The sequence below is a fragment of the Ornithodoros turicata genome, chromosome 2 (genome assembly GCF_037126465.1).
Source record: "Ornithodoros turicata isolate Travis chromosome 2, ASM3712646v1, whole genome shotgun sequence".
NCBI lineage: Eukaryota > Metazoa > Arthropoda > Arachnida > Ixodida > Argasidae > Ornithodoros > Ornithodoros turicata.
In genome coordinates, this window is record NC_088202.1 from 83,053,878 (window position 1) to 83,071,295 (window position 17,418).

The window sequence follows — 17,418 nt, forward strand, 5'->3', positions numbered from 1 at the left end:
GTATTCCAAGTACATAGTTTCATAGTTTCTGAACTAAAATGTACGTTTAAAAACCTCCCTTTGTGGGACGTCCTGTACAATATACAATGAGGGTGCAATATACCAAGATATGAGTAAACATTTTCAGGGCCCATTCAACTAGACATGATATCATATTATTTCCTACGTCAATTTTAGGATTGTAGTGTTTCAAGCCTTGCTTGCATAGGGCAGCTTCGTATGAGTTCTATGTATAGTAACTGAATTACCGTAATTTCACGCGTATAAGCCGCACCGCAGATAAGCCGCAGGACGCGTTTTTTGGGACGTTTTGAAAATTTTCTGGCAGATAAGCCGCACCCGCAGATAAGCCGCGGGGCAATACGAGACGACTGATTTGTGCGACAAAGGAGACCATAGAGAAGTCCATAAACCCTGTGGTCCATACTCCGGGATCGGCACAGTGTCCAACAGAGGAGATCAGTTCTGGAGTTCTACCAAGATCGGATTGTGCCCTTGTCGGGTGTTTTTCGTGGACTGATGGGTCAGTGATCTTCCAGAAGACGTGAATCACTGTCACCACTTTCCTTAAACCACTTGGGGGAATGCACCAGGAAGATCAATCTACTCGAATGTGGACCCGTCCCTGTTACGCACTGTTCGTGCATCGGCAGGGCAGTGCTGTTCCAGAGACACTGTCGACCCTTTCGTTAAAATCGGCGTATGGGGAAAATACCAGGAAAAAATAGTCATCAGATAAGCCGCACCGGTGGATAGGCCGCAGGGCGCCCGTGAGAAAACAAAATCGCGCATAAGCCGCGGCTAATACGCGTGAAAATACGGTACATAAAAAAAAACTCTGGCTTACATAACCTTGCTTTCAGCAAAAGTGTGGTCTTCCACTTTCTACATACTTCAGTGCGGTTAAGCTGGTGTGGCTGTTGGAAAACGTTCCTGAAGTGCAAAATGCTGTTCGGAAAGGGCGTTGTATGTTTGGCACTGTGGACTCGTGGTTGTTATATGTGAGTACATATTAGTCTTATGTTGGCCATATTGGTACCATCAGTGCAATGATATTGTGGTTTCTTGGGGCTTCCTTTTCTTGGCTAGTATGGGAAACCTGATTTTAATCTTAGTCTGAGCTTTGGTCCAATTGCAAGAAACTTGTCTCAAAAGATATTATAACCTTTGATGCTTAAATATAACTTACGATAGAACATCCAAAAATTTGTACTAGACAGTACAAGCGCAATTCCAGACAAGGCCTTTGCATATTTCTTAATTTACTTTTCATAATTATCATGCAGAAGGTTTAAAAATTAGACTAAATACATTTGAATATATGCTTAAAGTTTTACCTGTTATGTTGATGCTTGCAATTGCTTGTTTCAGAAATTTTTCATCATTGCATGCATTTGTACAGTTTCATGCTGTTATGCACAATAAATATTATCCTTTCCTGTGCAAAAACGAAATACGAGCAAATTTATAGTGTGTGCACGCTGTAATCCTTGCCATTGTCCTGAGGGCCCATTATGACAATGTGTCAAACTATCCGTTCCCTGTCAAACTATCGCACTACAGACTGCAGTACTATGGTAATGATTTACAGACACTGTTCTTAACGCAGAGCTTTTCATTTGCAGAACTTCACTGGTGGGTGCAAAGGGGGGGTGCATTTAACAGATGTCACTAATGCCAGTCGCACAATGCTCATGGACATCGAAACACTGCAATGGGACACCTATTTGTGCAAGTATGCTACTGTACTGTTTTCTGTGTGCTCATTCAACAATCCTTAGGGAAGAACATAAAAAATAAAGAATGACAATGTTGATCAACCCTGTAAAAACTGTAGCATATTTCAGCTAGAACTACAGAAATTATGCAGGTTGCGAATATTCAAATATTCGGAGTACATTCTGTAGTTCGAAAAAATCTGAAAAACTAACAAGTTGCACGAGCTTTCTTTCTTTGTGGTTATGTAAACTACCAGCTGTACAGCCTTTTGGTTGGAGTTTTTTTTTTTCTGCTTGCTGGCTTTACGTGGAGCATATGTGTTTGAGGTGAAGTATGCTTTACAGGGCACACTGTTACTGTAGAATGTCGTTAACGTTTGTGTAACATTTTGTGTAATTGTGGTTTCGTTGCAAAGGTATGTTAACTGGAATGCAAAATTTTTGGAATGTATGATCGTTACGTTGATAATTTTGGAATCTCAAAACTCAGCTTATCTCGAATTTTCGGACTTTTATGACTTCGAGTGAACAGGAGTTTACTGTACAATATCAGTGCGTGACAAATAACAAAAAAGCCGTCCCTGGTGTTTGTATAGCTTCATTTGTGGCGTCACTGTCGAAAACACTTTTAGTCAGTTTGGAAATTAGATTTGGAAAGCAACTTCAGAGAAAGGCCATGCATGAGTCTGTTACATGTGGCATGTATAGCAAACAATAGTTGCTCATTACAGACATCCAATACTGGTTCAGCTCTTCACCTCAGCCTGGACTCCGTGATTACCTTTGCAGTAGTTTCCTTTGCACATATAGTGCTTGTGCTCGTTGGCAGATTCCGTTGCGCAGCTTCACCGATGGTTTTCAGCGTTCATGTTTGCCCTTCGGTGAAGACGATGCCAATGCATTAGCCACGAGTATCATTCCAAGAAGATGAAACAATGTTTTTTTTTCTGTGTATATGCATACGTGCACTTGCATGGGCCACACTGCAGTGGTGCTGTAATCATGCACACAGCAGCTGGTTTATAGCTTTGTGGAAAGGTACCTGATTTGAAAACCCTGAAGTACCTGTAAATAACTGAAGTGCCTTGGTTCAGACATCACTCACCATAGTGAAATGATTTAGCACCAAAAAACAATGCAAGATCTAGTGGCAGTTTAAGCTTAGGTCTCACTGTTTCAGCCACGTTAAAACGCTCAGTCAGGGAGCAAAGACACACTACTTAGAGAAAAGGCAATGCCGTATTTACTCTCATAATTTGAGCACTTGTTCTGCTCAAAAACTTGGGAAACGTTGGCGGTGTGCAAATTGCGCAGGGACATTCATTGCAGCTTCCCAAATTTTAGTACTATACAGGCCACTTGGGCTCCCGACAGAGCCGGCATTCACATTGTCACTGCGTTGTGGCAGCGTGAAAGAAGCATTGGCTTCCCGCGTCTTCCAGGCAACGGTGTCATGTTCAGGAGGCAGTATGTCGGGCTCATCCTACTGGTGAAATGACTTGAGACGCTGTGACTCGCACTGACAATCGAGAGTTTGCTATGTTCACCACCATTGTGGCATAAGTAGGGCCCAGAAATTTAGGCACTAAAAATGTTGGAGATGGGTTAGGTATTTAGGCTCCCCAAAATACCAAAGTAGGCAATAAAAAGTAAAAATAGGCATGTTAATCTGGTACGCTCTTTGGCTTTGTTGGTGTTTCAGAATGCTCCATCAAGGAAAACTTGCACGTTTAAAGGCTATCGTACCGTACGAGCTTTGACGGGTGGTACACGAATGCTGAGGCGGCCCAGAACCACGCTATATTGAATAATACTTTTAGTTATCCGCCCTCGAAGATCTTGAAAGGCCCAGAGAGGCCAGATCTTTGGATCAAATGTACGCAAATAAGGAACAAAAGGTGCAAACACGCAGTAACAAAAAGCAAAATGCAGCACTCGGCACAAGCCTGAAAGCCACACTCAAACTTAAAAAAGTCTCTTACGGTGTCTACAAATGTTAAAAAAGGACACAATTCAATAGAGTCGATAAAAAGGCAGGAAACCCTGAAAATGTCGTATTTAAGCGTTACTAGGCATTTATAGGGAAATGCCTAAAAATCCTGGCTCTAGTCATTAGTTCATAGCATGTTTTTCCAGCATTTCTTTTTGTGCTGAGTGTAAGTACTGTTCATTGCATCACTGGACCACTGTGTGAATGCATGGCGCAAACCGAACAAAAGCATGTCTGTACCTTCGGTGGCACTGATGTCATGGCGAAATTCACATGGTCAGCAGAAACCAATCGCTGCAGTCACTGAGAGGCGCTGGGCCAGATGTCCGTGTGCAAAAATGCGGGTGCGCAACTGTTCTAGTTTCAGCCTTTTTAGTGTCAATCCAGTGGTCCTCAAATTATGCAAGTAAACATGGTGTTTATAAGAATATAATGACGAATGCATTATAAGCAAGGTAAAACTGATATTCAAGCAATGTGAGACAAGTTTAGATTGACATGTTGTGATATTGAGCTGCACTCATCTGTGCACGTTGAGAGCTGTCAGTCTCCATGAGCAAGTTAGAAAATTAGGATTTTCTGTGCGTAACAGTTTGATGTGGTCATGTCGACACTTTACCTCTGTGCATGTGTACACACGCATGGGCTGCGTATTTATTTTGTTGATTGCAATGATTTCATTGAATCCTGAATAGTAAATGTGGTACTAGTAAAAGATCAAATTTGTTAATAAGAGGCATTCCATCTGACATTTGTTTTCTAAGCTTGCTATCATTAGAAACCTTCGCAAAACTTTTTCTTCTCTTTGGGTATTTATTGCCCCACCGCCTGTCAGAATACTCAGCAGCCCACATACTTCACTTGGCTGCATCCACTTAATGCTACCAAATCTTGATTAGGATAATTGGAATTGGTAGTGCATGCTCTGTTTTTTGTCGTACTGGACTACAGACAAGAAATACTTATTTTTCTCCACAACCGTTTTCTAGAGCTTACTGAACCTGAGCAGGAAGTTACAGATTCTTCTAGCCTGATGTTCTCAACAAATGATGCTGTCATTTGTGTGTGATTTTAGAGCTTCTAGTACGCGATGGAATACTAACAGGCCCAGTGTGACGTTTAGGAAATTATGTTGTGCACCACAAAGATATAGTCCAAGCAGGTGCCTACATACGATTTTCTTTTTCAGATTTTTTGATATTCCACAAAGTATCCTGCCTGAGATACGCAGCTCTTCTGAGATATACGGTGCCATGTGTGAGGGGCCCCTGGCAGGTGTGCCTATTTCTGGGGTAAGATTATACTTGACATTTGTTATTAATATCTACTTTATGATTGTTGCTGTACATACGCAATGTAAATTTCCCGTCAAGTGCATCGCATGCATTTACTTTGGGAGGTACAGTCGCTGACCGTCAAACACCCCATGGAACCAATCTGTTTAATTGCCCGATAATTCAGACCGTTCTCCAGATGTCATACTTGATTAATCATATTCATCTCGCTTCAAACCAGCATGTTATTTTTTTTTATTTACCGTGTCCTGAGTGCCGGAAAGACAGCAGAACAATGCTCTCCCGTGCCTTATGTTTCGTACTGCTTCTACGAAACGAAGGCCATTGCCATTCTCCATTTCCCACATGGCACATGCGTAGAAGTGTAGCACATTAGTGTGGGAAGGCGGAGCTTATTTTCACACGACCGTAACCCAATGCTCTGCTTCCAGACACGTTACGAGAGTTTATGGCTTAGCTTTCAATATGTGTCTCTTCAACTATGAGTATCTTTCAGTATCAGCAATAGTTCTGAAATGTCAACCCCAACTTCAAGTGAGGTTGTCGATGATTTTACTGCTAATGGCGTTTCTAGTGGAGGTGAAGACACAAATTCATCGACGATCGAGACTAACGTGACATCGCCATCTGACGTTTCAGCAGCGTTAGCATCAATGTAAACAATGATAATTATCCGAGGCAGACCAACAAATACGGACTACACAAACACATAAGCCTCGAACGCCCAGAAATTAACGAATTAAGCAACTTGAGGAAAAAAACACCTGTTTTCTTTGAGTTGCTTAATTCGTTAGCATCAACATTGTTTTTGACACCTTCAACATAAAAAGAAGTAAAAACGATGGCAGTGATGAGAATGTTGTTGATGCACCCGTGTCCACAGCCACAACCCTTGCTGTGGTGACTACACTGATGAACGCATTGACACGACATTGACGCAGGACGCGTACTGCAGTCGCTGGAATTCGCCACCGAGACGTTGTTGCATGCTCGCATGTTCGCACAGTGAAGCAGACACATATATATTCTTTTTTTAGGTCACCCTGAATGTCCTCAGTGAAGACGTTTTAAATAAAGTGGATTTATGCTGTTCCCTAAAGATTCAGAATGCACGATTATTCGGACTGATTTCGTGTCTCTTAAGTTAAAAAAATCAGTTGGCAACTGTACATGTGCGGATACCCCGTGGATCTTTGTCAATTCAGGCAGGCAGGCCTGGTGGTAGTGCATTTTGAAAGGAGATGTTGCAGATTTGTTCTTTTGTAACAACTGCGTGGTGGTTGCTTTAGGACACTCATTCAGAAACATACATAGCAATACACTTTACGGTCATTCAACTTCAACTCGGGCTGTTGACGTTAACTCGTACATTTAGAATGCAGTGTAGTCCTGTTAATTTCAACTCGAAGGGGACCAAAAATTAGTTTGAAAAAGCGGAGATTGCACTATGAGGAGCTGCTCTGAATGAATGCTTGATGATGCACGTTCACGATCACACAATGACAGTAATATAAAATGGCTAATTAATTCCAAAATACAGTAGAATCTCGATGATACGTATTTCACGGAGTCGCGGAAAAAATTTGTATAATTCGAAATTCGTATCAAAAGAATTAAACCAAAATAAAAGTTGAGGCAAAAATAAAAAAATTGGACAGTGCCTGTTCATTTTCCATTGCTGACAGTGAAAGAGGTCGGTCATGACGCTTTTGTGTCTTCGTTTTTGGCCAAAATTCGGGAGTTGAAGCAAAAGGCCCAGCACGTGCTCTCCACCCGTGAGTCGTGCGGCAGTGTTGTAAAGCGAGCTTCTCCTAACGCACGCAGGCATTAGGCAGGCAGGCCATCGCATAATTTGCGCACCCCTAGTTTAGCACTAAAAATGACAATAAAACAAAAAATCACGTAATTTGCACACCCGCATCTTTGCTTGTGGATATCTGGCACGCGCGTCTCAGTGATGGCAGTGGTTGCTTTTCGCAATGCCGGCAGTGCTACCGAAGTTATTGCGGTACTTTTGTTTGATTTACGCACACTTTCGGGTGATGGTCCACTGACACGATGAAAGATACTGTCACTCAAACTAACGCCATGACAAACGTACGCCATGACAAACCTTACAGCACAGTATGACAAAGTTGGCAAACATAGCGTGCTTTTGCTTATCCTGTGCGACTAGCGGTGTCTTCCAGCAGTGTCTTGACTTATTTCACCAGTACATGGCTGGTAGTGGGCCGGCTTTTTGCTTCCTCACCGTCAGCAGTTGTGCGGTATTTGGGTACTTCTTTCGCGCCTGCGCGATGCATTAATGACGTCAATATCGGCTCTCGGTAGAGCCGATATTGATGTCATTTGACATAATTGAAATTTTTAAATTTTGCGTCGTTTGAATATCATAACGAACATTCCTGCGCAATTTTTGTACACCCAACTTTTCAGACTTTTTTGGGGGGAGAAAAAGTGTGCAAATTATGCGGGTAAATACGGTGAGTGGGTTTTGGAACGGAATGAAAGGGCTTGCTCCGAATTTAGTGTCTATTGCGATCAAGTATTTGTCAATTCCTATAAACTCTGTAGATTTTGTAAGGCCTTTCAGCAAGAAAAAAAAAATATTGTAGGCAACAGATGACATTCGCTGTCAAAGGAGAGCGCAAGATCAGGTAATGCTGAGCAACAGCAATGCTTTGAATCTAAGTTTATAGAATATTTTTGTTTCCAAATTATCCAAGAAATTATAGTGTTTCCCATTTCAAGCAGCCGTTGACTCCTTGCCGCAGAAAATTGCTAAATTTACAAGTCGGTGCTGCGAGATTTTGAATTTGCCGCAGCACAAAGCCAGGGGCCTTCACTATATTAGAGCCTCGCTCTGCTGGCAAGTGTTAGAATATGTATGGGCAGCCACAGCCCTTGCTCATCATCCTACATTACAAAATGCACAGACGATGTTCATTGTTTCCAGTGTCTTGGGGACCAAAGTGCAGCTTTGGTTGGACAGTTGTGCTTTAGCATCGGTCAAGCTAAGTGCACGTGAGTTGAATTTTCCTGTTTGACAGGTGAACTAAAGACATTGGTGCAGTGCGCTACTGAATGCTTCAATATTTCTACTATATTATTGCAGCCTACAAACAGAAAATCAACTTTAGCTGATGTCAAATTCAAATCAAGTCATAAAAGGATCCGTGAGCACGAGATGAATCATCGAGTTCACTTATGTTTGTCTGAGATCATTGTATGCAAAGTGGCACAGGGGAAGGAATGGGTTTGATAACTGAGATAGTGAATGCTTTAATTCTCAGCAATCTTTCTTAAACACCATTGTATTGAATTAGTCAGGATAAGGATACCTTCACATGAGGCTGCCAAATGAGTCATATCGGACACAAAATTGTAACATGACGTGGAATCTTGCTTCTCAATTTTCGCACATTTTACCAGCCACCAGGAGGATTCCGATCGCTATACATGAGCAAACGAATTCACGACAGTCGTTATATCGTCGTCATCTTCACATATACTTCAATCGGTGAGCTGATGGGAACGAGCAATTTGATCGCAGAATAATAAATGGGCACAGCTGTACTAACGATAACATCCATGGGTAGGCAATGTGTTCAGACTTGGGTGTCTCGAAAGAGAGAGTCCCCAACAGAAAGCTCTGTCCTGCTGTTTGGAACATTTTCTGCGGGAATGAAAAGTACAAATTGCATGAATGCACCATTTGAATTGAAGGCCTTTCCGGTACCCTGCAAACATAGTGGGCTAAACGTTGAAATCTGTTTGAATTGGCAGTAGGGACTACTCATTGGGTTTGGACTAATCTTTCCACTAATATAGGTATGGCACTGGCTGCTTTCTTCTATGCAACACTGGCCTTGAAGTAAGTATTGGCACAGCAATGAGACTGCTGTTATGTGCTAATTCAGTGTTGTTATCAATCACCATGCAGGTAGTCTACTCAACTCATGGTCTGCTTACAACTGTAGCGTACAAATTGGGACCAAATCGCCCAGCACATTACGCTCTAGAGGTTAGTTTAATTCCTAGCTTGCTACTTGGCATAGTGCAAAATAGCAATGTAATTGTAGTGATTTTTAAGGAGAACAACAAGTGCAATTACTGCCTTTGAACTCTAATGAGAAAATGGACTATGTGTTAGCAAGAATCAGTCAGTGATCCGTAATAGTGCAAAAAAGAAGAATAAAAAGAAATCAAGGAATGGAAATGCCATGCGGCTACAGAGCAGTGTCATCCCTTGTGGTTCCGATGAGTGTTTCCTATCTTACGATTATTCTTGTTGTGTTCTATTATGTACTATTTCCATCACATTAGATAGTCTACATGTGCAGATTCTGTTTGAAAGCTTCTCATTAAAAGTAGATGCTCCTAACTGTGTAAACTTATGTTATGTCTGATGTTACCTTTGCATATGTTCCTGTAAAAGTAAAGGTGGCATAAAAAATAACAGCAAATGTGTAACTACAGCAGCTGAAATGTGGAACTCGTTAATTCAAATTCCAGGGTACTGGAACTCTATGTTTGAACTGTCAGAAGTTGGAATTACGAGAAATTCATCTAAATATATGTTGCAAGACAAAATTATGGGTTGTTATATGGAGCTGCACATAAAACACACATGTTTTAACCTTTCCTCTGCACAAGCCTGATTCTAAGTAGGTACCCACACAAAACAGTGATAACATGTCTGTTATCAAGCTTACTAATCCAAATTCAACAAATAGAGTGGTAGAGAGCTTAAAAGAAACTTGTTCATGGTTGCTGATAGAGAAGCAACTTGTCCATGCTAAGTCAATAGACAAGTCCTCAAAACAAAATTTTCACTGCCAGCCAAAGCCAGCTGTTTATGAGAGCCTTCTTTGGCAGACAGATACATCCGGAGGTTAGCAATGTATTTGAAGTAGGCGCCTCAAGAGATGGTGCCACCAATGGACAGAAGGAGTTCTTTGCCAGTACAAACATTTTACGTGTAGCGCTCTACAATTAACCATGCACTAACCTGAAATATGAAGTACCGTAGTATGTTCAAGTATGTATTAACGAGAGTCAGCTATTTTTTAAAACATTTCATGACATCGGAAAGTGTACCCACTGAAATTATTCTAGTGACCTGTAGGCTGTTGAACCTAGCATGTACAGTTAAATGAACTTCGTTATTCTTGCACCTCTTCCTGACATTCCTTGCTTACTGAACAATTTGATGACATTAATTTTATACCTTTTATTCGGGATAAGGTACTCAACATTGACTGCAACTTTGCTGCACCAAGCAAAAGTGAATTCTTTCAGGGTTCCACTGTAATATGGACTATATTATACGATATATTATAGATTATACGATATAATTAACTTCCAGGAGATGATGACATTCCTTGAGATTGAGGGAAGACGACGACGTTTCGTCATTGTCTTCCCCAATCTCAAAGAATGTCATCATCTCCAGATTATGACTAGCCTGCTTGCATCCGACTTTTATGTTTAACAGGGTGTCTATCGATCGAGAAAACCTGGAAAACCAGGAATTATCAGGGAATTTGGATGCCACTGGAAAAGTCGGAATTGTCAGGAAAACTAAAAAAAGAGTTGTGAAAGTCAGGGAAAACGTCTTGACATGGACGGCATGACATAGTGAAGAGAGCCGCTTGTGCGGATTCACATGGTTCACCCGCCACACCATTGTGTTGTTGGGGAGAGCAGCCGCGAAGCATGAAACAAGGGCCGGACGAAGGCAGGCTCTCTGTCTTTTCTGCGGAAAAGTGGGATCGACTTGTGGGCGGCACGTGGTTTTGCACGTGCCGCTCCGGGGGCCGCAAACACGTCATGTCAATTGTGTGCCAGTTCTGTGTGTGCTTGGCGTCGTTTCTGTGTTGAGTTTAAGTATTGTGCGAATGACTGGATTCAATCCGTGTCAAATGACCCGTACAGTGCCTTCTGCACAAAGTGCAGAAAGAAATTCACCTTAAGCAACAAGGGGAAAACAGTGGTATCTAGTCGTCCTGTGAGCAAAAGGCTTCTCTGCGGTGAAAGCAGTTTAGGCTGCAGCCCAGGCAAGCCTCGTGCTGAGCCAAGACAGCCATGAACTCAACCTCAACAAGTGTGTGGATCAGCCTTCGTTCGATGTCTGAAGCTGCCGCACCAGTCGTAAGAAACGCCATAGGTGGCTTCTTGCTGAGAGAAGGAGTCACAAAAGCTGAGATTCTTTGGTGCATGAATGCCATAACGACACACACCTCTTTTCGCTCTGCCTCGGCTCTATTTCCGTTGATGTTTCCATCATGTGAAACTGCTGCAAAGATGAAATTGGGAAAGGACAAAGTTGGCTACACAATGTTCTATGGAATTGCCCCATACTTCCAAGTGCAGTTGCTATCAAGCCTCCTTTGCACACCATTCTTGGTAGTTTCAGTTGATGAGTCATTGAACAAAGTGGCGTGGAAAGAAGAGATGGACGTGCTTGTCAGAGTTACTTGGACACAGATGACTCCACAGTGGGGGCACAATACCTCACATCGTGTTTCCTTGGACATACACATGCAGATGACTTAGTTTTCGCTTTCAAGAAGGCCACTGAAAGTGTGAAAGAGAAAAGGAAACTCCAAATATCAATGGATGGAGGGGGGCTTCGAATACTGCCACCAGCTGTGCTGTCTGAGGTTTTTCCTGGACTTTCCGAAGACTTTCCAGACTACTGTTAGCACAGTTCCCGCTGAAGTCTGCACAGGACGCATACTAACACCCCCCTATCCCCCACTCCTTCCTGCTGTCCTCTCTCCATCTGTCCACATCTGTACGCTGCCCATAGCCACAGTTGCTTCGTGGCGCTAACACGGAATTTAAAAAAAAAAGGGCCGCGGTGCAACGCATTGGAGCAGTGCGTACAGTCTCTTCAAGTGTGCACCTCCATGTTGTGCAGTCTACATTCATTTGACAGGGAGTACTCTCTTCCCTCTCATATTCTGTGCTGTACGGTGGCTGGAGAATAGGTAGGTCATCTTGAGGGCTCTCGCAGTGCTTCCAAATTTACTCAAGTATGTATCAGCTGTGGCATCGCTCAAGAGGCAGTGGAAGACCAGATGCTCCCAGATAAACTCTCATTTATGTTGTGAATCGCCGAAGAGTTTGAACCATTTCTTGCAGAATTCCAGACACACAGACCCATGCTTCTATTTATTTGCAAGTGTGGTGGAAAGTATTTTGAGGTCTCTTCTATCTAGAATTCTCAAGAGGAGCATTCTGAACACTGCACACATGCTTCCAAAGTTGTTAAAAGTGAACCTTGACAATCCCAACAGTGTTATTTCTGTAGCATCTTTTGACGCTGGGCTTGCTGCGTAAACTGAGCTTCGCAAGGTTCCCAAGCAGACACAGCTTACCATCTTGAACTTCAAGAAGGATTGCATCGCCTTTGTCAAGGCATGTTCCAAAAAGCTTGTTGAGATGTCACCTCCGAAGTACAAGCTCACAAGGAGTGCAAGCTGTTTGGGCCCAGCTTGTGTGTTGTCCCAGGAAGCTGTCCAGAAACAACTCACTCTTGCTCTTGAGGTGCTCACTGAGAATCAGGTTGACCGGCCTCGAAGCTGAGCAGGCCCAGCGTTCCTATGTCAAGGTATGTGCCCTCTCGTCTACTGGGACACGTCTGAAAAGTTTTAACAGGAAAGACGACAGACTGGATACTTCGTGGCTAGAGCTCTGTGGCACTGAGGAAGAGCTTTGGTCATTTGCCCAGATGATTCTCTGCATGTCACATGGTAATGCTGCTGCGGAAAGAGGTTTTTCTGTGAACAAAAATGCCTTGTAGAGAACCTAAAGAAAGAGTCACTAATTGCCCAGCGAGTAGTGTACGATGCTGTCTTGGCAGCAGGTGGCTCCTTAGAAAAGGTCAATATCAGGGACCAATATGAGGTGGAAGGAAGACCTTCGAAGAAAGAAGCAAGGAAAGCAAGAGGTCCTTCAAACTCAGTGACAGAAAAGGAAGGTTGCACACAGAAATAAGCGAGCTTGAGCAAAAGAAACAAAGTGATATGTGAAGCACAGCACAAGGCCTCGTCGATTCAGGGAAAAATTGACACTCTAAAGAAATAGCACTTATATTGGGGGAGTATTAAAGAAGTGTATTTTTCTTTCATTTCTAATCCAATCCAATCCAATCCAAACGTCAATTTTACGAGTGTCCCCGACCTGTTTTGGGTTCTGGTTTCTTTCAATGAATGTGCCTTGTATATCACACTTTACAAACAAGTAATCAAGGCAGGGACACGTGAACCAGTTTTGTCAACCAGTTATCATTGCGTGCTCTCGGCGTTCGTTGGTCTGAGATACCACGTCGTCTTTCGACGCATGCGTCATGTTGAAACTTGTCCACTACAGATGCATGCCCCACACATGTTGTGTGAAACGACGTTACTACCTTATAACCCCGGCCGTTGCATGGAACCCTTTAGTTCATGCTTGACAACGCAGCTAGTCTTAATCATATGATAGAAATTATGGTCACCGTGTTTAGTCAGGGAAAACCTGGAAAAGTCAGGGAATTGGGAAAGTATTATATATTTGGTAGACACCTTGACTTCACTTCCAGGGTTCTGTTGCAATTGCGGGCGCTGCCATCAGGTGGCTCCGGGATAATCTTGGTATCATCAACACAAGTGCGGAAGTTGGTGAGTGCTGGTCTGGCGTTGTGAGCATAATTCGTGTCATGTAATGTTGGTTCTGATTTCCCTTATCTTTATTTTCCACAGAAAAGCTCGCTCGTACAGTGAGTGGTACACACGGTGTCTATTTCGTGCCAGCATTCTCGGGACTGTACGCTCCCTATTGGGTGCCAGATGCTAGGGGCATCATTTGTGGCCTTACTCAATTCACTACTAAAGCACACATCGCACGTGCTGCCTTAGAAGCTGTCTCATTCCAAGTCAGAGAGATTTTGGACTGTATCGATAAAGACACGGGAGCAGGACTCAAAGACCTCCTTGTCGATGGTGGCATGGCTGTGAACGACGTACTTATGCAAATACAAGCTGATGTTCTTGGCATTCCTGTTGGTGAGTCTTGAATCTGCTGAAGCATGCTGTAGGTTAGCCATCACTTACCGTATTACCGCACATTTCTCGGCATGCCGGCTCTTGTGAGATCGACCGACTTTTAGAAGCTGCTGCTCTGGACTACGCTGGTATGTCTGGTAGACTGGCATGCAAGGATGCAGTCTTATGCATTTATTACGCATCCCACAGTGATTAATATCGACAAGTTGTACATTTTTTCTGTATCTGCACCTCGGATGAGACAATTTTAGTAGTCCAAGTGTTCACCGTCTTGAATTCCTCACAAGCCTGACATCGTGCAAGACGTCAGTGTGTTCCCAGCCAAAAAGTTAACGCTTGATAAGCAACAGCCTAATCAAATCTCTTTGGACTGGGCTCTATACATCTACCCAAAATGCAGTCATGAGATATAATTAGGGTATGAGGTTTTCGGATTTCACCCGGTTCTTCCCCGCATTTACTCCCCGAATCGCGCATTTAGTGATTCGGGTTAGTCACTAAATAGGGAGCAGAGTAGCGACACTGAGCCACGCCAGCAAGCGAGCCCGCCATCTTGAGTCAGGCGCGGCTGCGTCGCCTAGCAATGTTGCCTAGCAATGGGATGCCAATTTTCCTCTTCTCCGGTGGAGAACAACGCGCAGTCGAGCCACCTCACAAGTTCGCAACTCAGGAAACCGGTTGTGGATGGAGGTGACTCAACATGGACGGCACGTTCTTGGGAAGGAGAAACCACGTGACACGATCATCCCAATCGTGGACACCGAACGGCGGCTCCGCCATGGAAAAGGAGTATGATACCTGTACCCCTATTTAGAGTTGAACCCGGCTATATCGAACCCGGTTATATCAAATTATTGCCTATATCGAACATCGGAAACATACCCTTGAAAATAGCACGTAAATGTATAGGGGTGCTGTACGTCTATATCGAACAGCTGGCACGCTGTCATCGGCTATATCACACTACCGCTGGAATCCTATGACGCGCCCTTAGTAACTTCCGCACATTTTTCGCAATTGAAAAGGACAAAGCGCGGCTTGGAGATTAGGGATGAAGCCATCCACACGAAAAGGAGTTGGAAATGAGGGCAGGCTGCCAACGCGAGAAGTTAGTGACCCCGCGGAGCTTTGTTTCGCACGCTCTGAAGTGAGAAATCACGGGGTCATGCGTCATGCTACTGTCGCCGAGCACGCGACCTGCAATGGAATCGTCCATGCCGGCCGTGTGCAGCGCGTGGCCGAGATGTGCGCAGTGGCGACTTGTGTTGGAGCATTCCTTTGGTAGGCGCCACCATTTGAAAGTTGGCACGAATGAGGCAGCCATGGACGCTAAGAAAAGGAAGAACCTGGACTTCGCGACCAAGCTTGACATCATCCGACGAATAGAGAAAAGAAGTCTTCAGTAGCAGAAGCATTCGGCATCCCACGCAGCACGCTGAGTACACTTCTTCGGAACAAGGCGGACATCAGAATGAAAGCAGCAGGACCAGCAGGACAATCTCCCAAGGGAGCATGCCGTTTGAGGCTGCCGGCGTTTGAAAGGATAGAGAAGGCGCTGTACGCATGGTTCCTGGATATCCGGGCCAGGAACCTTCCCATGGATGGACCAACGCTGATTGAAAAAGCAAAGTGCTTCGCAGTGGCCTTTCACGACGAGAACTTCAGTGGCGGTACGCGGTGGTTAGAGATTCAAGGATCGCTACGGGACAGTCGAAAGGACAATTTCAGGCGAAAGCGAAGCTGTGAACGCCCAGGAGACGGAGAAATGGCTGTCGGACCAGTGGCCGGAAATTTATTTATTTATTTATTTATTTATACTTCTAGCGTCTTAGACGCCAAAAAAGGAGTGGGATTACATACACACGGAGAAACATCTTGGTCCGTAGCAGCCGCGGATATACAGGAAATCTAGATGAACCTCGAACACATGTATATACCATATATCAAAAACCATCTACACACGCATACAACCTTCACATAAGATTACAACAAACGTAGCAGCACACTCTACCTATAAGTTTGCGATCGCCAGCATAAAAGTCGACAAGGTGTCACACCGTACCATTTCCTCCGTCAGTCTGTTCCATGCCTGAATGGACAGCGGAAAGAAAGAGTACATAAGGCAGTTAGTCCTAGAAAATAATTGTTTAATGGATTTGCTATGTTTCGTTCGGTGGGCTACCAGTTGTGTTAAATGTAATATAATCAGAAGGCCTAATACAGGTATGGTTATTTATTATGAGCCATAGTAGCTTAAGTCGCTGAATTAGAGTCCTTTGATACAATGGTGTCAGTCCCGCGAGGTGGAGTAATTGCGAGGGGGAGCCATAACGCGAATATCTGCCATAAATAAATCTAACAGCTCTTCTTTGGATCATTTCAAGCATATGTATTTTGTTCTGCTGCTCAGGGAACCATACCACCGAAGCGTAGTCCATAACTGATCGTACTAGTGCTTTGTACGCAATTAGCCGCGTGTGAGAATCTGCGTCGTTTAAGGTCCTACGTAAATAATTGAGGCGGGTACCGGCCTTCCGAACAGTCTCTGTTATATGACTACCGTATTTTCACGCGTATTAGCCGCACCGCAGATAAGCCGCAGGACTCGTTTTTAGATACATTTTGAAAATGTTTTTGCAGATAAGCCGCATTCGCAGGTAAGCCGCGGGTAATACGACGCGACTGCTTTGTGCGCTAAACCCGTGATGCACATACAAAATCAACAGAGACGCTCAACGCTTATCAGCGCCGTACTCCCTGCCAGCTGCCCTGTTCCCGTACTTGTCCGCGAAGTCGACGACTTTTACTTTGAAGCCGCTGTCGTGGCTGTGCCTCAGCGTTGGAGCCATGCCTCACCTCTAACTGCCGTGCCCGTATCCACGAATGCTGCTCCTCTCGTCAAATGAGAACTGACGCTTATCTGACCACGTTTTATCCCGATGTCAGGTGTATTGAACCCTTCCTGTGGGTCTGCCGACAAAGGAGACCGTAGGGAAGGCCATAAACCCTGTCTACATTCCGGTGTCGGCATGATGTATAACAAAGAGGGTCAGTTTTAGTGTTCTACTAAGATCGGATTGTGCCCTTGTTGCGTGTTTTTCGTGGATTGACGGGTTAGTCCACTCGAATGTGGAGTGGACCCGCCCCTGTTCGGTATTGTTCGTGCACTGGCAGGGCGGTCCTGTTCCGAAAAACATGAGGCACTGTCGGCCCTTTCGTTTAACCCGGGTTATGGGGAAAGTACCAGGGAAAAATAGTCACCAGATAAGCCGCACCCACGGATAAGCCGCAGAGCGTCCGCGAAAAAAATAAATCGCGCATAAGCCGCGGCTAATACGCGTGAAAATACGGTATTCCAGTTC

At 44.0% G+C, this 17,418-nt stretch overlaps 1 protein-coding gene and 1 pseudogene across 2 annotated transcripts in view; both read left to right on the forward strand.

Annotated features, from left to right (window-relative positions):
- LOC135385629 (glycerol kinase 3-like) overlaps nt 1–17,418 on the forward strand; it is a 51,955-nt gene that overhangs the window by 16,257 nt on the left and 18,280 nt on the right. For both annotated transcript variants that reach the window (XM_064615074.1, XM_064615075.1), the window contains 8 exons: nt 864–1,001; nt 1,626–1,735; nt 4,898–5,000; nt 7,960–8,027; nt 8,835–8,877; nt 8,947–9,027; nt 13,594–13,672; nt 13,754–14,056. In XM_064615074.1, the coding sequence (XP_064471144.1) occupies nt 864–1,001; nt 1,626–1,735; nt 4,898–5,000; nt 7,960–8,027; nt 8,835–8,877; nt 8,947–9,027; nt 13,594–13,672; nt 13,754–14,056 (925 nt within the window). The remainder of the gene's footprint in view (nt 1–863; nt 1,002–1,625; nt 1,736–4,897; nt 5,001–7,959; nt 8,028–8,834; nt 8,878–8,946; nt 9,028–13,593; nt 13,673–13,753; nt 14,057–17,418) is intronic.
- Nucleotides 10,722–11,710, forward strand: LOC135386427 (uncharacterized; annotated as a pseudogene).